The sequence below is a fragment of the Labrus bergylta genome, chromosome 6 (assembly GCF_963930695.1).
Source record: "Labrus bergylta chromosome 6, fLabBer1.1, whole genome shotgun sequence".
NCBI lineage: Eukaryota > Metazoa > Chordata > Actinopteri > Labriformes > Labridae > Labrus > Labrus bergylta.
Window position 1 is genome coordinate 24408918 of NC_089200.1, and position 18869 is coordinate 24427786.

General features: G+C 42.5%; 1 protein-coding gene across 1 annotated transcript; it reads right to left on the bottom strand.

The window, feature by feature from the left end:
• Window positions 1-363: 363 nt before the first annotated feature.
• On the bottom strand, window positions 364-18720 carry b4galt6 (UDP-Gal:betaGlcNAc beta 1,4- galactosyltransferase, polypeptide 6). Its single transcript, XM_020646361.3, has 9 exons — window positions 17905-18720; window positions 13143-13259; window positions 11729-11842; window positions 9231-9355; window positions 8989-9105; window positions 8072-8259; window positions 7785-7907; window positions 5868-5969; window positions 364-5631 (listed from the first exon to the last, which is right to left on the bottom strand). The coding sequence occupies exons 1-9, from the start codon at window positions 18017-18019 to the stop codon at window positions 5484-5486; spliced, it is 1149 nt and encodes a 382-aa protein (XP_020502017.1). The 5' UTR covers window positions 18020-18720; the 3' UTR covers window positions 364-5483.
• Between the last annotated feature and the right edge of the window lie 149 nt (window positions 18721-18869).

Below are 18869 nucleotides of genomic sequence, written 5' to 3' on the forward strand. Positions count from 1 at the left end.
GTAGTGGATCCTGAATTCGTTATGTTGTCTTGTAGTCGAGACCATGTAGGCTGTTTTGGTGGATTTGTCTCACATCTTCCGCAGTTTGAGCTTGAAGAGGTGTTCAAGGACACTATGTGCTTGTGTTTACTCCTATGAAGATAAAGGAACATTTTGGTTTCTACTCAATTTAAAGCAAATGAGATGACACCTGAACTGCCAGTGGCTGGCGTACAATGTGAAGACCGCTCTGTCGCTCGCCATGAGGGCGGATCTCTTGTGAGACATGACCCACAGGCAGTCCCAATGGTGTTTTCTTTTGTTTTTTTTACACATTCTGGTGAAGACAGCACAAACACTGATAGTGACAGACTGAGATCAAGGTGTCATTGGATCATTTATCATTGTTTGATGAACACATTTCACACTCAGTCCGACTCGATATGAAGACCATGAAGGGGACAAAAACATTTCAAGAAAACAAACATTTTTTAATCTCTTCAGGTTGAATTTAAAGAGAGAGAGAGAGAGAAAATAAATAACTCAAGGCACAAACAAATACTGCAAAAATGGAATACAGTTGTCTAATGGTGAACACTTCATATGTACGGTGTCAGATAAGAAGAAGTGGGTGGAGTCAACCTCAGCTAATACTGGGAACAATTAGCAAAACACCCGAAAGATGTCCCGAACGAGTAGAACCAGACAGAATTCAGATCAAATCTAACGGGACAGGTTGATTCCTGGTTTACAGACTTGGCACCTCTTGGACACAGAGTCGTGGCTTTGGCCATGCAAACTAGGTTCTAACGCAGCTCTGATCTAAAGCGCTACATGCCGACTGTCATACCTCATCTCCTGTCAACTACCTGTGTGTTCTAACACTTATTTCTCATGGAGTCACATTTGATGCTGCGCTCTGAACTATGAACAGGATAAGGAACAGATGCAGAACAACCGGGGGGGGGGGGGGGGGGGGCTGTTTGTCAGGGTCAGTTTGTGATATTTAATACTTGAAGACACTTGATGGAACCGCCTAATTACGTTCTCAAGGATTCATCTCCACCAGATTTAAGCGTAAAGGTTTGTGTAACACGTGTCCCTCTCCTACGTTTCAGGAGGATGCAGATTACCCTGATGATGTCACGGCGTGGAGAAGACACACTTACAAGAGTATGAAGTCTCCCCGTTCCAGGCACAGATGATCTAACGGGTGATGCAATAACTGGCATTATGGCAACTGTAGATTTCTGTTTTGGTCTTTTTGTTCAGTTTTAAATACTGTCACGTGTTGCTGTGATACAAGTCAAAGCCGTGTGTTCACATCGCTCACAATGGGCAGAGATATTCAACAGCGATGTCTTGTTTTCTCTAAAAGCCTTACTTAAAGGTCAAACCCAGACAGAGGTTTGGATGAAGCCCGTCTTGGTCACAAGTTCACCGTCAACCTTTTTGCACGTCTTTAAAGTGTCACAGCTCGGACAAAGGTTCACTTCGTTTGCACAGCAGTAATGTGTGTGGAGGTGAGAGGTAACATGCAGTTCATGCTCTTCAGAGTGTCCCGTAGGGAGGAAGGGGGAGATGAAAAAAAAAAAGAAACAAGTAAAAAAGAAAACCCTGTCCAGGATCGATCGAGTCATACCCTCGTAGAAATATAAGCTTTGAATACGTTTGCAAACTAAACGTGAAAACTGCTTCTAAGATATTCAACACTCGACTACAAGCAGTAATTAATATTTAAGGCATTACTGCTGAACTGAATACTGTGGCAAAAAGAACAAGATTGGCAGAGTGTAGAAGTGATATGGGGGTGGGGGTGGGGTTTCCTGTAAGTACATGGCACTGTATCTGCCCTGTGAAGCTGCAGTCATGAGGATAATGGCGTGACGACGTGAGCAGCCAGGCTACATGAAGCACTTCTCAGTCCGTGTCCTATAGAGAGGGAGGATTTCTTCTCTTATGCAAAAAAGTGGTACTAAGCTAAGAAAGGCAAAGCACAAGAGAATCGTCCTCTTAAAAAAAAACAAAAAAAAAACAATACTGTTCCGAGTCCCCGGGTCTCCAGAAAAGGAAGAGCATTGCTGAAAGAGGGAGACGTCAGCAGACTTGAGTGAGAAATCCCCTCCTCTGTACTCTCCGAGCCGTGAGCTGCTGAAGTGTTAAAGCTTTGTGCATGAAGACGAGCAGTGCTGAAAGTAGTGTCAACTGAAGTCATGTCCATTTCTTCTTTTTTGTTAGGAGGTGGGGGGGAACTCATATCGTAAACATATACAAGGCGGCAAGGTTGCTTCTTTTTTTTTTTTTTTAAGAGTGGGTGGGGGATTGGGTTTAAGGACAGTCCTTGCAGATTTGATGTGGAGGATCCTGCGTGTGCCATGAAATGTTTTGAAACGATTCTACAATAAATAAAAAAAATTATCACCCTGGCCATTTCATACCTCAGACTTACGTTCCTCTGTCTCTCTTACCCATCAGTCGTTAAAGTGCATGCCACTGACTCTGAATATGAGCAGCACGCAGACATTTGATGCCTCTGGGAGTATTGGTGGTGGTGGTGGTGGTGGTGGTGGTGGTGGTGGTGGTGGGGGGGGGGGGGGGGGGGGGTGTCACACAGTGATTTGATCACTTTGGTAATTGTGTGCCTCTGCAGAAAGCATATGGAGGCACGTTAGAACAGCCAATCACAGCCTCAGAAAAGTCATGTCAAATATAAACTGAGACTATTTGTTTGAGTTCGTTCTTAATGAACAGGATGATCTCTTCAACAGAGTAACTGTTGTCTTTTAAATCAGTTTCACACTCCGACTCATCTCTCTTAACTCGCCTTTTTTTAAAGCAAGTTTTGTGTACGTTTTAAAAAGTTGTTTTTATAAAACAGCGTTTCTTTTTTTTTTTCTCACATTAGTAATGGACAGTGGTTCCCAAAGTAGGGGTCGGGATGCCTTGGGGGTGTGAGATGTCTTCCGAAAACAAATACAGATTGGAAATGGCTCAAAAAGACATTTGATCTATTATTTTGAAATTATATACACAAAAAAAAAAAAAACTTTGTTCACATTTAAAATCAACTACATAGATCTTGAGTGAGATTTGTGCTGTAATGTACACACCCGGAAATAATCTCATAATTCTCAGGCTGCTGAATTATTTGGAGTTGTTCTGATGTCAGCTTTTAAATCGGTCCATTAGTGTATCCTGCTGTGTGCAACGTTACACACGTTAACCCCTACCAGGCACAGAGGGAGACCCCGTCTCTGGCATCGTTATTTTGGGGGTCGCATGATGAAAAGTTTGAGAACCCCTGGTATAGGAGACCTAACAGAGAAATAACTCTTTGTTTACATTCTTAGAAAAGTTCATATGTAATCCGCTGCCCCTCTTTTTAAAGGGAAAATAAAAAGTTTGATTTTTGTCTCTGTCAGGTTGGTCGATGTGTGTCCCGTCTCGCCCCGATTAAAAGGAACAACTGTCCTCTGAATGTGAAAGATGTGAAAGATCGGAATTATCTCGTCTACAAACGGAGAGGCAGGTCAACCGTTTGGACAGAAGACCAAAGATCATGCTGCGACCTCAGAGAGACTCGTCCCAAAGCACTTAACAAGATCGCAAAGCACTGATGGAGACAGGAACAGGAAGTAAGGCTTCAGTCGAAAAATGGCCAGAGTTCTGATTCAACATATTCGAACACTTATCAAAATAAAAAAAACATTTCAAACATACAATTCAAGGTCAAATTCAAACAAGAGATATAGAGGAGCATCGTAACAGTGAACATCTGCTTTAAAAAATAATCTGCCTTTAACGTTTCTCTCCAGTCTTTTAGTGCTCAAAGCTTTAAGAAATTAAACTCTTCACAGCGCGCGCCATTCAAGAACGGCAGACGCTTCAGCCACGAGAGGCTGTCACCCACGTTCTCTCATTATGGCCCTTCTTACTGCTTCACTAGCTTGGAAAAGAAGAAAACGCCACAGTCCAGACGCACGCACACGCACACACACGCACACGCACACACACACACACACACACAGCATCCAGCCCAGATCCCTGTGCTTCAGCGCACAGTACAGTACAATGAAGAAGTTTGTCACATGGTCCAGCACAAAATCATCTGAATAAAAATCATAGAAACATCTGGGACAGGAAATGTACAGTCAGGTGAGACCACACGCCTGCTCTGAAGCTATCGCTGTAACGGCCGACGCTGCTCGCTGCACAGAGTCAACGAGGGAGGAGAGACTCGGCCTCTCCTTCTCAAGAGCAGCTCTACTAGTTTCACACAGTGCACCTCATTAAGAAAAACAAAAAGGCTAAATTAGAAATATACACATCTCCATATGATGAAATAAAGAACTCAATCTGGTAAACAAAATAAATTAAGGCATGCAAAGGATCATGTCAGATCTTCAGATTTGGATACTTTTTTCTTCTTTTTTTTTTTCTTAAAGCCAAACATCCTATGTTAGAAGATCTTCCTGTTAGGAAGAGAACACTCACTCATATTAAATCCTCAGAACGAAGATAGCTGCCAAAATTAAAATTCAAACCCACTGGAATATCACTGTAATATGCCCGAGCTTCTGCAGGCCCATATTTACATATGTGTGTTCTGTGTTCGAGCGTTAAGAGGCTGATATTTACATACATGTTCATGCGGATTCAGCAGCAGTGCAGCGGAAAACAAACAGCAAACACTTGAGTGACGCAGACGGGAGCGCTTCATTGAACACCCCCCCGTCTCAAGAGGAAATAAATAATCACATATGAAAATTAAAAAAAAAAAAAAAAAAGGTATCATGAACATCAATGACGACCTCAGTCAGAGCCCTCCTTTTTGAGGGCACGCTGCGGCCTGACAAAATGATATGTATAAAACAAAATGAGAGTAGAGACAAGATCTTGTCTGTTGGCTTGTAAGGTGACGGTGATACATCAGAAGTGAAGCAGTGCGGAGCCGAGCAGAGGGAGCTGTGGTTCTGCCACATTAAGGCTTTGCAGTAAACATCAGAGCTGAGATGCTGCTGCTCCCCCCCCCCCCCCCCCCCCAAAAAAATAAAAATAAACCTAAAACCAAGACTCATGTCAACTTGTAGTAGTTAAGCCGGCACGGACAAAAAGACATGCAGCAACTCACTCACCCGACACGCACACACAAACACACACGCGCACACACACGCGCACACACGCACGCACAGATTTACCGACACACACAATCAACAGTTCACTTTGAGAGACTTGCCACCGCCTCTTCATGTTTTCTTTTTTTTTTTTCTTCACTAAGATTTCTCGGCAGCATAACACGGTGCACCTCTTCACCCCTGACCGGCCGGTGCCCCCTCCCCCCTCCCCTCCTCTCCACTGCCGCTCTGCTTTGGAGTGGCTGAACGGGCCCCTGAGAGGCAAGGCCGGAGGGGAGCTGGGGTCGTGGACCAGGGGTTGGGTTGGGTTGGGTGGCGGGGGGGGGGGGGGGGGGGGGGGGGGGTGGTGTCGGGTCGGTGGGGGGCAGTTCAGTAGTCTGCGATAGGGGCGAGCTCGGGATACAGGTCCACTGTGATGTTCTTGTAGAGGCTGCTGAGGGAGCTCTGGGGGGTGTAATGAAGGTTGTTGAGGCCGTCCAAGTGTTGCCGCTCTTTGGAATACCTCAGGAGTTTATACCTACAAAACACACACAGGCACACAGTCCTGATACCAGGATTCATCCACTCCACATGCTGTTCTCCATCCCTCCAGCAGGGGATGTTTAGCTACAAGGCAGAGATTACGTTAAACTTTCACTGGGTCTAGAAATTCAGTCATAGTGTGTTCTTACTAGGGATGCATCGGTTCCCATAATTTATCTTCCAATATTAGAAATGTAAAAATTGATATGAATTTATTTTTTCATGTCTTACCTCCCGAGGAACTGCACCTCTCCTCTGTGGTGGTGAGGAATAGACCTGTACTTTCCGATCTCTCCCTCTGGTCGTGTGACATTCAGACCGGCATAGTGAACCCTGAGGAGAAGCCACACCACATTACAGTTTACTGCATTCAGCCAATAGGAGCATGAGCACACCTCTTATTTGCCTTATTCAGAGCCGCGATATTAACACCTGTGTTCAGTCTGAATGTCCCAGGAGGCGTAAAGGGGGCACACTACGCCCCCCCCTCTGGACCGTCTTCAGAGGTAGTAACAGCGGGGTTACAGAGTGGAGACTGTATCAGCTGAGCCAGCGAGGGAGAGCAGGGCTGTGTCTGCGTGCATGTCAGACTGTGTGTCTTTTTGGAGCTCGCAATGTGCCGTGCTTCCGCAACACTGAAACGCAATGTGAATTCACAGACTGGGACATCAAGATTTAGCCGTCGTGAAATCAACATGACTGAACAAAGACGTGATGACGTCTGAGCTCAGTTACGGCACTTTCGCAGGGTAAAAAGCAATCTGAAATGGACGACTGATCGTGTCATTTCAACGAAAGCTGTTAAAGGTGGTACAGTTTACAAACCTCCTTTCATATAAACATTAAAACATGAGGAATATCTTCATAAAAGGTATAGTTGTTAAATGGGACATATGAGAACTCAAGTCCTTTGTGGTCTGCATAAGTCTTACAACACAGAGAAAAGTGCTCCGTTTCAAATTTGCTGAATTTGTGATGTCACAGTGGGATTCTGGTAAAAAAAATCCCCTCCCCTGGTATCTCCACCAATGGACTCCACCCCCAGCCTAGAACAAAACTTTTGTGCAGGTCTGCCATTTTTATTCTGACTACAGAGGAGTGATGTCTGCCAAGAAAACTCAGGTGGGGGCTCACTGCATTTAAAGAGACACACACACCAAAACAGAGTGTTCAGAGAGAGCTGGTTTATACAGGGTCACAAACCTCCTCTGGTGCTTGATTCATGTTATATTTTGACCAAAGCACAGCACAGATGTTTCATTTAGACGACAGGGGACTGTTTGAAAAGGTGGAGAAGAGGGATAATATGTCCTCTTTAAATACTGGTTTTCAGTTGAAGAAAAGCAGCCTGTTGGAAAATGTTTTGAACAATCTTGTAAACTGTGATCATATTTCAAAGTTTACAAAAACAATCATGTTAACATCATAGTCTTACATTTTGTCATGGTTCAGTTTCAGAAGTGTTGCTTTATGTTACATGAAACCCATGAAATCAGTCTTAATGTTTTGTCAACTGGAGTCCACAATTGTAAATGGACTTGAGCTTGTATAGCGTTTAAGCACTTTTACACCGCATGTCACGAAGCAGCAGGAGCAACTTGGGGTTAAGTATCTTCTTGCCTAAGGACTCATGGGACACATGTAGCTGCAGGAGCTGGGGATCAAATACCTGACCTTGTGGTTGAGAGACAACCTACTCTACCACTGAGCCACAGCCGCTCAGGATACTAAACATGACTGGGTGATTCGTCAGTCAGCAGATGTCCTCATTCACCAATGGCTGCCTCAAGCACTTTTATCATTAAAACACTTCTCTACAGATTTAGAAGTACGGCCTTCAGACAACGTTAGAATTACGTTGGACAGTTTAAAGTATAGTCTGAGTAAAGGTCATCCTCCTGCTAACCATTTTCTTTCCTTTTGTTGGTTTGGTACCGCATGCTTCAACTCTTAGGGGGATTCCTTTAGAACTTTTCTAGTCTTTAAACTACTCTAAGGCCCTGTTTATACCTCACATTAACATCCGCCCTGGGTGATCTGATAACGAGTGGATAGCCTTCATGTAAGGTGGGAAGGCACACCAATGCATCGTGAAAAGGTCTGTGTACTTTCTGCATGTGATGTACAGTCCTTTTAAAAGACACTCACCTGTTCCACAAGTCATCATCTTCTCCTCCCCAGCCCCAGAATGCATTGGGAAAACCATTAATCTTACGAAACTGCTCCACAGTGAGTCCACTCACGCCGCCGAAGAACTCGCTGTATGGAAGGCTGCAATCATCAACAAACACGAGTTAAACATAGATCCACTTCATCTGGATCATTTATAAAATGACCTGATACAAACATACTGAGTTTACTTTAGCCAACGAGTCGATTTATCATTGTCAAGAATTCCAAATATCATACTCTCCACACTTTGATCTTGAACTTACATGTACATGTATTTGTCCAGCTTGGCAGCAAAGTGGCGTGGCATCTGACCACAGCCGTAGTAGTTTCGATCGTTCTCTGGGATGTGGTCAACATCATGGAAGATCAAGCAGTCCCAGTCCAGGTCCTTCATGGCCTCCAGGAACCCCACATTAAACAGCATTGCTCTGTTGAAGGGCTGGCTCCCGCTCTAAACATAATAACACACATACACATAGACAGACACTGAGTCAATGGTCTGCTCTTGATAGTGAAAAATAAAAGAAGTCGTGGTTCAAAGGTCACATATTCTCCTCCTCTTCAGCCAGTTTAAATAAGTCTCAGAGCTCCCGTAAACATGTCTGTGAAGTTTTCTTATAAATCCACTCTGATTTTGTGTTGTATCAATTCTATAAAGCCCTCTATTTCAGCCCTGCTCAGAACAGGCTGTTTCTGTGTCTGTAGCTTTAAATGTAAATGAGCTGTGTCTGACCACGCCCCTCTCTGGAAGGGCTTGGTTGCTCCGGCTTTCGTGCACCATGCCAGATTGCTTACAGTAGGAAAGCAGACTCAGAGAGCAGAACAAACACCTAGCTGTGGGCATGTCACCCACCTGGAGGAGGGGTTACTGCCTTTTGTGATGTCATGAAGGGAAATCCTCCAAAGGGCCTGTTTGAGCACACATTTTCAGAAAAGTGGAGCATGCAAAAGATGGAGAGGATGGACTTTTCTCATCATTGGGGGGTTTGTAGACAGACTAGGGACACATATTAGTATCAGAAAAACATGGTAAAATGTATTCTGCATCATATGTGAGCTTTCAACAGTCTCACTTAATATCAGAGACTGTCTGCAGTACCCAACAATTTCCAACTCTCTAGACAATCCACACAACTCATGTTCAGAGCGGTGTCCTTCAGCAAACACAACATCACTGTACCTGTTCTATGACATAGAAGGCAAACTGCAGCCGCTGTCTCTGCAGCATGGGGATGAGGTGCTGGAAGAGGATGGGGAGATGTTCGTGGCGGTTTCTGAATGGAATCAAGATGGCCACCTGCAGCACAAGCAAAAGAGTAAGAAATAAGAAACTCACTAAAGGAAACCGACATTCTTTACTCTGTTTTTTTATCTGTATGCAGCAGGATTTGAATTGAGTAGCCTTGAAATGCTTAAACCCACCTTCCAGCGAGGTCTGCAGTCCTTTGGTTTCCAGTGGCCTCCAAAATCAATGTCAAAAAACTTGGAGAACTTGACTTCTTTCTCTTCAACAGGGATCTCCGTCATATTGACTTCCATAAGGCCCTCTGTGAAGAGATCAGCATGACAAAACAACAACATTAAAAGAATCACTGCCCAGGAGAGCAGAGGACTGTTTCACTTAAACAGAACTCAAGAGTGTCAGGGTCATTAACACACTCTTAGATTCAAACTCCATCAGTACAGGAGCACCACAGGGTTTTGTTTGATTGCACCAGGAGCCAGCCAGGTCATTTCAAGTTTTCTGACGACACTGCCATTCTCAGCCTGTTGTATGAAGACATGGACCTCTCATCATATTTAACTGCGGTACAGACTTTTGTTCAGTGGTGTGATGCTAACTACTTTGTTGTAAATGTAATTAAAACAGAGGAGATGGCACTGCTGGATCCGATACAGAGTGCCCCGATGTGAACCGCTTTAAAAACTCTTTTGTTCCCACGGCAGTCAAAATTCTGAATAATGTTTTGTAAGGCTGTGAGGGTGGTGCAACATGTTTCTGTATTTTCTTTTCTGTTATCTTATCTCTCATGTGGTGTGTTTGCAGATCTTGTGCAATGTGGGTAATGTGTAATATATGTTGTGTTGACTTGCATTGTTATGTGCCTTTCTGTTTATGTGTGGATGTGTCTTTCTATTGTTTTTATTTATTGATTCTAACGGAAGTGTGTCTGTTGTTTGATCCAAACAAATCCAGAGCATTCAGGACCAGAATCTCAAACTTAGGAGGACATACTGGCTGCTGCATTGTTATCAGAGAAGCCAGCACTTCAACATAGCATGTTTCCTTAATGTCTGATCATATAGTAAGGTCACTTTATCATTTCATTCAGGAGATATATTACAGATTTGCACCTTTAACTTCTACCAAAAGAGAATTGTCTTGCAGGGCATGCTGTGTGGGGGTTCTGTGTGAATCATATGAGCAGTATTGAATCTGGTGTATGGGAAGGAATGATCCATAATGGATCTGATTACCACCAGGGATCTTATGACATAACCTGCCTCGATCAACTCATCAGTAGGAAAGATCACGATGACTAAACAAACAGGAATTATTTATCGTTAGTAATACTGCGCATCTCCACGCTCACCTCTAGGAGGAGCCTGTTTGTGTAGAGAGGACATTTGTTTCGACTTGTGCTGGCGAGTTGAAAACACAAAGCTTAAAGACAAGTCGTTGTTGTATGTATTGTGTAAGATCAAACATGCACAAGCAGTGCCAGGTGACACTACGGATGCAAATCTCTTAATTGAGTAAAAAATAACTGTCAAGTATTTAACAGCCATTATATGAATTAAATGTATATTTTATATTTAAAAAATGTGTAAAAGTAAACGGTGAATTATTAGTCATGTTGATATTCACTAATAGTAGGACTGAATGAGGAAGGTCGCAGCAGGAGCACCACGGTGTGACTGTCCAGGGTGTGTGTGTGTGTGTGTGCACTGTGTGTTGTATAGGATAATGGTTTATATTCGTCACAGATCAGGTGTGCCCCGTTCAGCAGAATAATGCAAAGGAAAGGTCAGAACCACCTCAGTGCACGTGATGTAGATGAAAGCTGCTTCCACAAAGGGATTACTTAAGAATTTCATTTCTACACAGAGGATATACTTGAGGCCTTTAAATCTCAGGAATTTAAGATATAAAGTCTGCTATTTATTTTTTCAACTGTTGTTATGTCAGGAGTTAGAAAATGCTTTTATCCATTTAGAATATATTATCAAATCTTTGTTCATTAAGGAAAAATGTGTGACTTTTTGACCCAGTCGATGTTGCCTTTGAGCATGAGCATGGAACCAAAACAAACTCTGTTTGGCCACACCTCCACTATTCTGAAGCCTCCGCTCTCCTCCAGTCACACACCTCCCAAACTCTCAACTCGCTTTGGCACCAAGGAGTTTAGCACACGCAGCGGACAAAGTTGTCCTTTGCTCGAGCTGCTATTGCCCGTGGCCTGGGTTGTTGTGTTAGCAGGCTAATGTTAGCACACTTCAGTTAGCTGGTAGCTTCACATTGCAAAAACAATGTACACAGACTGACTGTGATCTATTGCACTCCTACTAGCAGTACGGTAGTTAAGCTCCCAGCCTTTGCTGGTCACTCTTTGACTTTAATTGAGGAGACTTTCAATCAGTCAAGCACTCCATAACATTTATTTACTGAACAATATGCCACTTCTTTTTTTTTTTTTTTAATTAATGATTTTGACCGTGAAGTTTATGTGTATGCAGCATATGTGAAGTTGCCCTTTATTACATTTTTTCTTTAACTAGCAGTAACTTTGTACACAGCTCTATTTGCTGGGCAAAAGCAAAAAAAGAAAAAAAAAGAAAAGAGATTTGATCACATTTACACACTTCTGACTTTCAATGACAAGTGAGAGCAGAATGCTGTGTGGAACTCATCTACTCACTCATAGAAGGTAATCGCTCTGGGCAGGGGAGGTTCTGGGCGTAGGTGAAGTTCTCAGGGAGGTACGTCGTTGGCTGGACCAGGTACTCACTGGAGTTACTGCCATCAGGATAGTCTGCAGAAAATAAACAGTCTAACATCAGGCATAGCAGCAGGATAGAATGCTACTTGGGTTCATGTACTGTGAAATATCACACTTTTCCAACGACTATCATTACGAGTCACCGCACAGCATACAAGTTCCATGACACCAGTGTTGTCAAATGAAGTAAATGGTAGCAGGAGTAAAATCTACTTATTGTATTGGTATTGGTAACTCTTCTTTCATCGATCTATCAACCAATAACCCACTTCCTGTGTCCTATCCTTCTACACCACCTTTGCTAATGCTGCGTTCAAGTGCTCCTCGGATGGTCCAATCCCTTGCCTTAATTCAGTGTGTTCACATGCTTTCAATTCGGAAAGTCTGTATATTGTAACAACAACAAACAGCCTGGATGCTACAAAGAAGACTTCAGCAGGCGATCACGTGCATTTTCCAACTCGGGAAACCCATCTTCTTGATGTGTCTGACACCTCTTGAATGCAGGATGAGGGCTAAGCTAAGTGTCAAACAGTTTTGTTACCAATGACAAAACAAGTGTTAAATGCATTCTCTAAGTTTGTAAGGCAGTGTGTTTGAGTTCAAACAGGCTGATCAGTTCCTCTTAAATAAACGTCAGTACATTAATTAACTCTCTGATACTATAATACTCCTTTCTGCAGCTGAAGATACACACCATCAATACACAAAAATGTATGATCATGCCTATTGTGGCTATTTGTCCAAAAACAACTTAAGTTAAAATTATAAAACTCAACAAACAGCCACTGATGCACAGTTCCAGTGAGGCCTTTCGCACGCAATAAGTTGAATGTCCAGTTGGGATCTCTTGTTCTTTCATTTAATTAAGACAAACAAACATTTCCAACTGCATTCATTGATCTGTCTCATTGACATGTGGTAAAAAACCTGTGTCCCTTCCTGGTGCATCACCAATGTACCAGGTGTGTCAACAGTGACACACCTGGTACATTTAAAGGGTTCCTAATCAACCCATGTACTTGGCAAGGTGCCCACTGTCCCCTGGTGTTCACAAACAACAAAAACAAATGCAAAACAACAAATAACCAGAAAACGGCTGCTACAATGCCAGACTCAAATCTGTGGGATTGAAGCTTACTCTTAACTTCTTAACAGTGTTTCAGTGTAGTCACATATCTGAAAGGAGAGTGGTGTGAATTTAATGTAATGAAGAGCTGAAAGCCCCCTGCTTACTTGGGTCCGGGTAATGCCTCTGATCCTATTATGAGTTTAGGTACGTGTAGGTAATACGGGCCACTCCAAAGTTTTTAAAAATGTATGTAAAACTTACCCGTTCCGTTGAGGGTGTTGTTCTTGTTGGTGTATAATCGGATCATTTGGCCGATGGTCCTCACATTGTCCCTCAACATGATGCCCTGAGCCTGCACCATGAAGAAGTATGTGTTGGCTGCAAGAAAGAGAATAAGTAAAATTACAGGTCATAGGTGGATGTGACATTTAACAGCACTGACGCTAAGAAAAAAAATCTTTAACCGTTAAAGGTGAACCTTAAAGTGTACCAGCAAGGAAGAAGATTTATGGATCACAACGCAAAAACTTAACATGTGGACATCTAAAGTGCAAAGAAAGGTACCTGGTATTATGTGACTGCACTACCCACAGAACATGCTAATTTCACTAGAAAACACAGCAGCCTGTTGAAATAGGCAAGAAGCGTATTCAATAGATTATTGGGTGCCGCAGCTGCCTGTGCAACTTCTCTAATCTGTTGATAGAGGTTCCCCAACAAACACATGCTACTTAGGTTCAGAGTTGGACTAAGGCATAAGCGCTACACAGATCCTTACCACCGAGAAAACCTGAACATCAGATTATTGTTTGTCAACCAGAGTTTAGCATAACAGTGTCATCACACCACTTCCGACATTAACCTAAACACTGGCATCCCCCAAGGCTGCATCCTCACTCCACTCCACTTTTCTCTCATGTCTGCATAGTTCACAAAGACAAGACAACGGGTGGTGTGATATCTAAAACAATTTAACAGCTTACATGATGAATTCCAGCAGATCCTTAATAGTGTTAAATTAGATTTTCAAATGTAAGTTCATAAAATGTCTTAAGTCTTATTTTAACTTTCTGAGAGGTCCTACATTTTTAATGGCACTTGGATGTTTTTTGCTATTCCTTTTTTGTGGATTTACTTTTTCATGTGACAATTATCTGCATTTACAGAAGCATATTACACACATTCAACAAATCTTGAACTAAAGAAAGAGAGAAGGAGAAATTATAAGTTCAAGGAAATTTAACTTCAAGATGACACATACAGAGAATTGTTGACAAAGGCACACCATTATGAGGCAACTTACATGTTGCGCATAAAAAAAACTATTCTATACTCGAGACAATGGGAATCAGAGTCCACACTGAAATCTGGTGCAAAAATTGAATTGATTTTCCTTTTAGTGTTGTAAAAAAAGTATTGTATTTGATTTAAAATGAATGCGACAACTCCGAGCTACCTGAATGTCAAGGCTGAAATATCAGCTGTCATTGACTTGACAAAGATCCACATAGTACAATAACGTTGTCATTATTATCAAATTAGTTGTGACACAGAATAAGTGTGCGGTCTTGCCTTTTATTGAAAAAGAAAACCCGATCTGAAAAATGAATTAAGTTCATAGAGAAACTGTGAAGAGATCAAATAAATATGGTACACCAGCTTTAGTGTGAAGTGTGTGAACCGTGTTATAGGATGATAGGAGCCTTATCACAAAGCAGCCGTGCAGCCTTAGTAGTTCAACAAGAAGCAGGAGAAGGAAGACACACAGGTCAAAGCATGCTGGGAAACAGATATTAGGTAATTTCATCTGCCTGACAAAAAAAAAACAATTAGCTGGTGAACTTATGGTGAAATGTTTTTGATTATAAACCGTACTATGCCCAGCAGTGACCAAAGAGTAAAGGCCAGACACTTTGAAAAGATAAAGGTTCTCCTCGTTATCTGCTGCCTTGTATCCACACATATCAACATGTACTCTGGCTGTAAAGTACATAGTGCTTGAAAAGTCTAATTTGTCACAGTGTAGAAAGAACTAGCAATGCATGAAATGACCATCCTATGTTCTCAAATGAAGGTTGAAGTCAGCGAATAAGTCAGCAACATACAGTAGTCTACAAACTGGTTTAGCCCTGTTACAAGCTAACATAAGGAGAGAAGCAGCCAGGAACTGCAGACATATTTATACCTCATATTAGGGCTGTCCTCAAAAAAATCAATATGGCATTATATCGTTATGTGCTCCTTGCAGATACATATATCGCTGCAGATGTTACAGATCCGATATGGCTGCAAAGCTGTGATGACAGTTTTGAAAGACAGTTGACCTATGGTGCAGTTCACAATAACACCACAGCCATAGCTCCGGGATTGAAACATGTAGTGCCTCTATTTGCAAGAGAGTCCACACACCTTCCCTGCATATGATCAAGAGAACACATGCAGCGTCCGAGCGTCACAATAAGCCAAGGTGGCTGACATGAGTAATCAAACAGCGCCAGGAGACAATACACAAACACAACCAGCCTCAGAATCAATGACATTAGACTGTGTTGCTAGACGTGGCTCATGCTCATTTCCAGGGAGGTGGTTTGGCTTCAAAGGTGGAAGTTGCCTAAAAGATAAGTATCTGCACCAGTACAGCGGAAAGTTGTCGAAAACAAATTGTTGCAGCAGCTGCAAATTAACCACCGAACCACTAAACACAGAATATTTAGAACATGACAAGCTGATGAGTGAGCGGTCAACCACGACTCATTAAAAGAAGGACAAGACATAACAAACACTAACAAACCGAGACAGCCAATTCAAGCAGTCAAGAGAGAGGGTTTCAAACTTATTTTGACTACTTTGGACCCAACTTACACCCCGCAAAGCCTGGTTTGAAACACTCTTGTGATATATTTTACAAAGTAAATCCTGTCGGCCACTTAGAAATTGTTTACCCATACTTGCACTGTTTGATCTCAATACTAGCTCTGGTGATTTAAGTATTTTTGTTTATTGTATTTAAATGACTCAGCTCTAAGTTAGTGAATGAGACCTATTTTATAAGTTTGTTTAAATATAAATTATTAAAAACATCTAATTAACTATGAACAAGAGTGATATAGTACATTAGAAGACTTTTACTAACACATTTTGGAGGGTTGCAAAATATCGTCGATTATTGTTATGGGCAAAATCCTCCAAAATATTGAGACTTTTTTTTGGGTCAATATTGCAAACACTACATTTACTGCCTGTAGTTGTAAACCAGGGGCAGAGATTGATTATAAAAAACAAAACAACACAAAGCTTTCATTAGGTGTTGTGGGAGGATACGTTTCCTCTCCACTCTAAGGATATGGTTTGGGTCGGTAAAATTCACTGCTTCATGTCAATTTAAACCTAAATTAGCCCGACACAAAATGAATAAATGTGTCTTTGTGAGATCGCATTTTCGCGGTATTGCATGAGCAGCTTAAAAAAAAAATGCTAACACAAAACTATACTGCATAAATCTAAGTACACATGCTGAAAAAACAAGACGTTCCCACCATGTAATACAGCATTAATACAGACACAATCCCATCTTTTCTTGGCATCCTTATCACTTTATCTACAGCACTGCTGCTGGACCTCAGGCTATCTTAATTCTTGAGTGAAATTTCCCAGAACTGTCATTCCTCCCAAGCATGACTAGCTCTGACTGCCAGTAAAAGCCTGCACTAAGAGCATATAATTCCTGTCGGCACACGGCCACTTTCTCAAGCATGTGATCAGAAGAGAAAAGACCTAGTTAAACTTCACGTCAACAACAGCAATATGCACCGCGCAAAGCAAACTTGGGGCTGTCAAGTCTGCACCTGAGACAAGGAGGATGTGGGCAACAACACTCAGACTTTCTTTCTCAACATTATGTGGGGACTGCAATAACATGACACAGAGCAGATTACTCAAAACCACAGGCTGTATTTTACTGTGAACCTGCTATGCGAACTGTTAAATTATTGTTTTTTTACTCTATGGCCCAACCGATATGGATAATAGGGCGAGGGAAAAATTTGATACAGATATATTGGCCGATATTTCTTACATCGATCTGTACAGACAGATAAATGTTTATTGCGTTGATCTCTCAAATGCAGTGATCAAACACTTGTGGAAAAGATACTATGATGAAGACAAGATGGTAAGTAACTGCTTGTGTACGAGCATCACCACTGGACACTCTGGAGAGTGATAAATAATGCTTGTTGTCATCCATACAGCACACTTTGCTGGTGACAGCCAGAAAGACAACTTCAAGTGTTATACAATGACACTCAAATGAAATGCTACTGGTAAATTAAGTAGTAATATAAGAGCATGTCTGCTTTAAAGTTAACCGACAGATATTTACTTGATATGCAAATATCAAGCACAGCCGGGCTCAATTTCTTTTTACCTATCAGATTATGAAGTTAGTATGTTTAAATGCATGCAAGAAAAACTCAAAGTCGCATACATCTGCCATATGATATTATGTACGAGTAAGACTTCTAAACCAACACGACAAAACAGAAAATTGATCCTGAAATCAAATTAAACTGGGAACATTTGGGTTGGTAAATTGTGGTTGATTTTGACCCACTGATTAGTACCAGTGAAAGTCTAAATCCTGGTCATGGGTTAGCTCAGCTTGACTGTGTTGATGCTGGGAATCCCTGAAATTACCATCAGCAGTAAAGACCACAGTTCATTCATTCACACGCCAGCTAGTTCGCATACTACCCACATATTCAAAACAAAAAGGAACATGTTGTTTCAAATAAACTAGCTTGCCCTCAGGAGGAGGTTGCATGTTGTTTAAACATCACAAACCAGTCAGGGCTAAGTGGACATCATCATGCCTCTGGGTTGGACCTTTAAACTGCGGGCTAGTTAGCATTAGCATGGGCTTTGACAGCAGCTGGAGTTTAGTGAGCTGCGTGAGATAATCCAACACATAATCACATTAAGTGTCGCCGCATGAGGCGTTTAGAGTTAATCGCTGTTCACTGACCTATCCCGGGGGCCACGTAGATGAAGTAGAGACAAGTGGTGGACATGGAGAAGAAGAATATGAAGGCCAGAAACGATCGGTTGGACATTCGCAGCAGCCGCCTCCAGTTCACCATTTTGGCTCAGGCCCGCGTCTCTTTCGCCGATATGAATCCCATAAAATGCCTCGGTGGATTAAAAAATGTCCTCGGAGTGACAGGGGAAGAAAGGGGGTTTCGATTGTGTAGTCATGGAAACCCCTGCTGCATTAAAAAGCCCAGAGGTGCAGAAAGGAGAAGGCTAACGCTAGCGGTGCTAGCTGGCCTGCTTTCCCCCCCTGCCAAGAAATTTCCAGATGGAAAAAGCAGGCCCGTAACGTTAATATCAGGCAACCGAGACCCTCGAGGTGGAGCACCGCCGGTCGGGCATGATGAAAGCGTTACTCTACAGACCAGGCGCAAGGCAGCATCTCTACTCGTGGTAGCTGTCCATGGTAACCAACCAGCGAGGCTTTTACCACTGGCACTGAAGGTTGGTCATTGAAAGGGGGGCAGGACCGCTCTGCCGTCTCCCACACACAGTCTTCTCTCGGCCGGTGCGATGTTTCCAAAACAAGTCGGTGCACTTTATCAGCAAACCGGAGTCCAGAGTCATGCCCACCAGCGAGGGGTCTCCACGCTGGTTCCGCGCTTTTTTTTTTTTTTTTTTAGGAATTCAGCAGCCCCACAGTGCGTGCGGGATGAGATATGACAGAAGAAAAAAAAGAAACTCAATAAAACAGATATGAAGTCCGCCTCCTTTTCATTTTCTGCTGGCACTGCAGCGCCCGTTTCCGGTGGGTGTTAACGCTACCCCTCCCCGCGTCGTCATGGAAACCCGTGTGCGCGGTGCTGCGGCGGCGGGTCTAAACCATAGACTGTAAAAATAAACCAAACCAGCGTTTTTATTTATTTCTTAAGAGGTTTTTTTTTAGCAGTCTTGATCAAC

Coding starts and splice junctions, on each gene's coding strand:
- b4galt6 (XM_020646361.3), bottom strand. CDS start 18,019: ATGGTGAACTGGAGGCGGCTGCTGCGAATGTCCAACCGATCGTTTCTG. Junction 11,843..13,142: donor CAACACCCTCAACGGAACGG/GTAAGTTTTACA, acceptor TATTTTCTGCAG/ACTATCCTGATGGCAGTAAC. Junction 5,632..5,867: donor GAGGTGCAGTTCCTCGGGAG/GTAAGACATGAA, acceptor TGTGTTTTGTAG/GTATAAACTCCTGAGGTATT.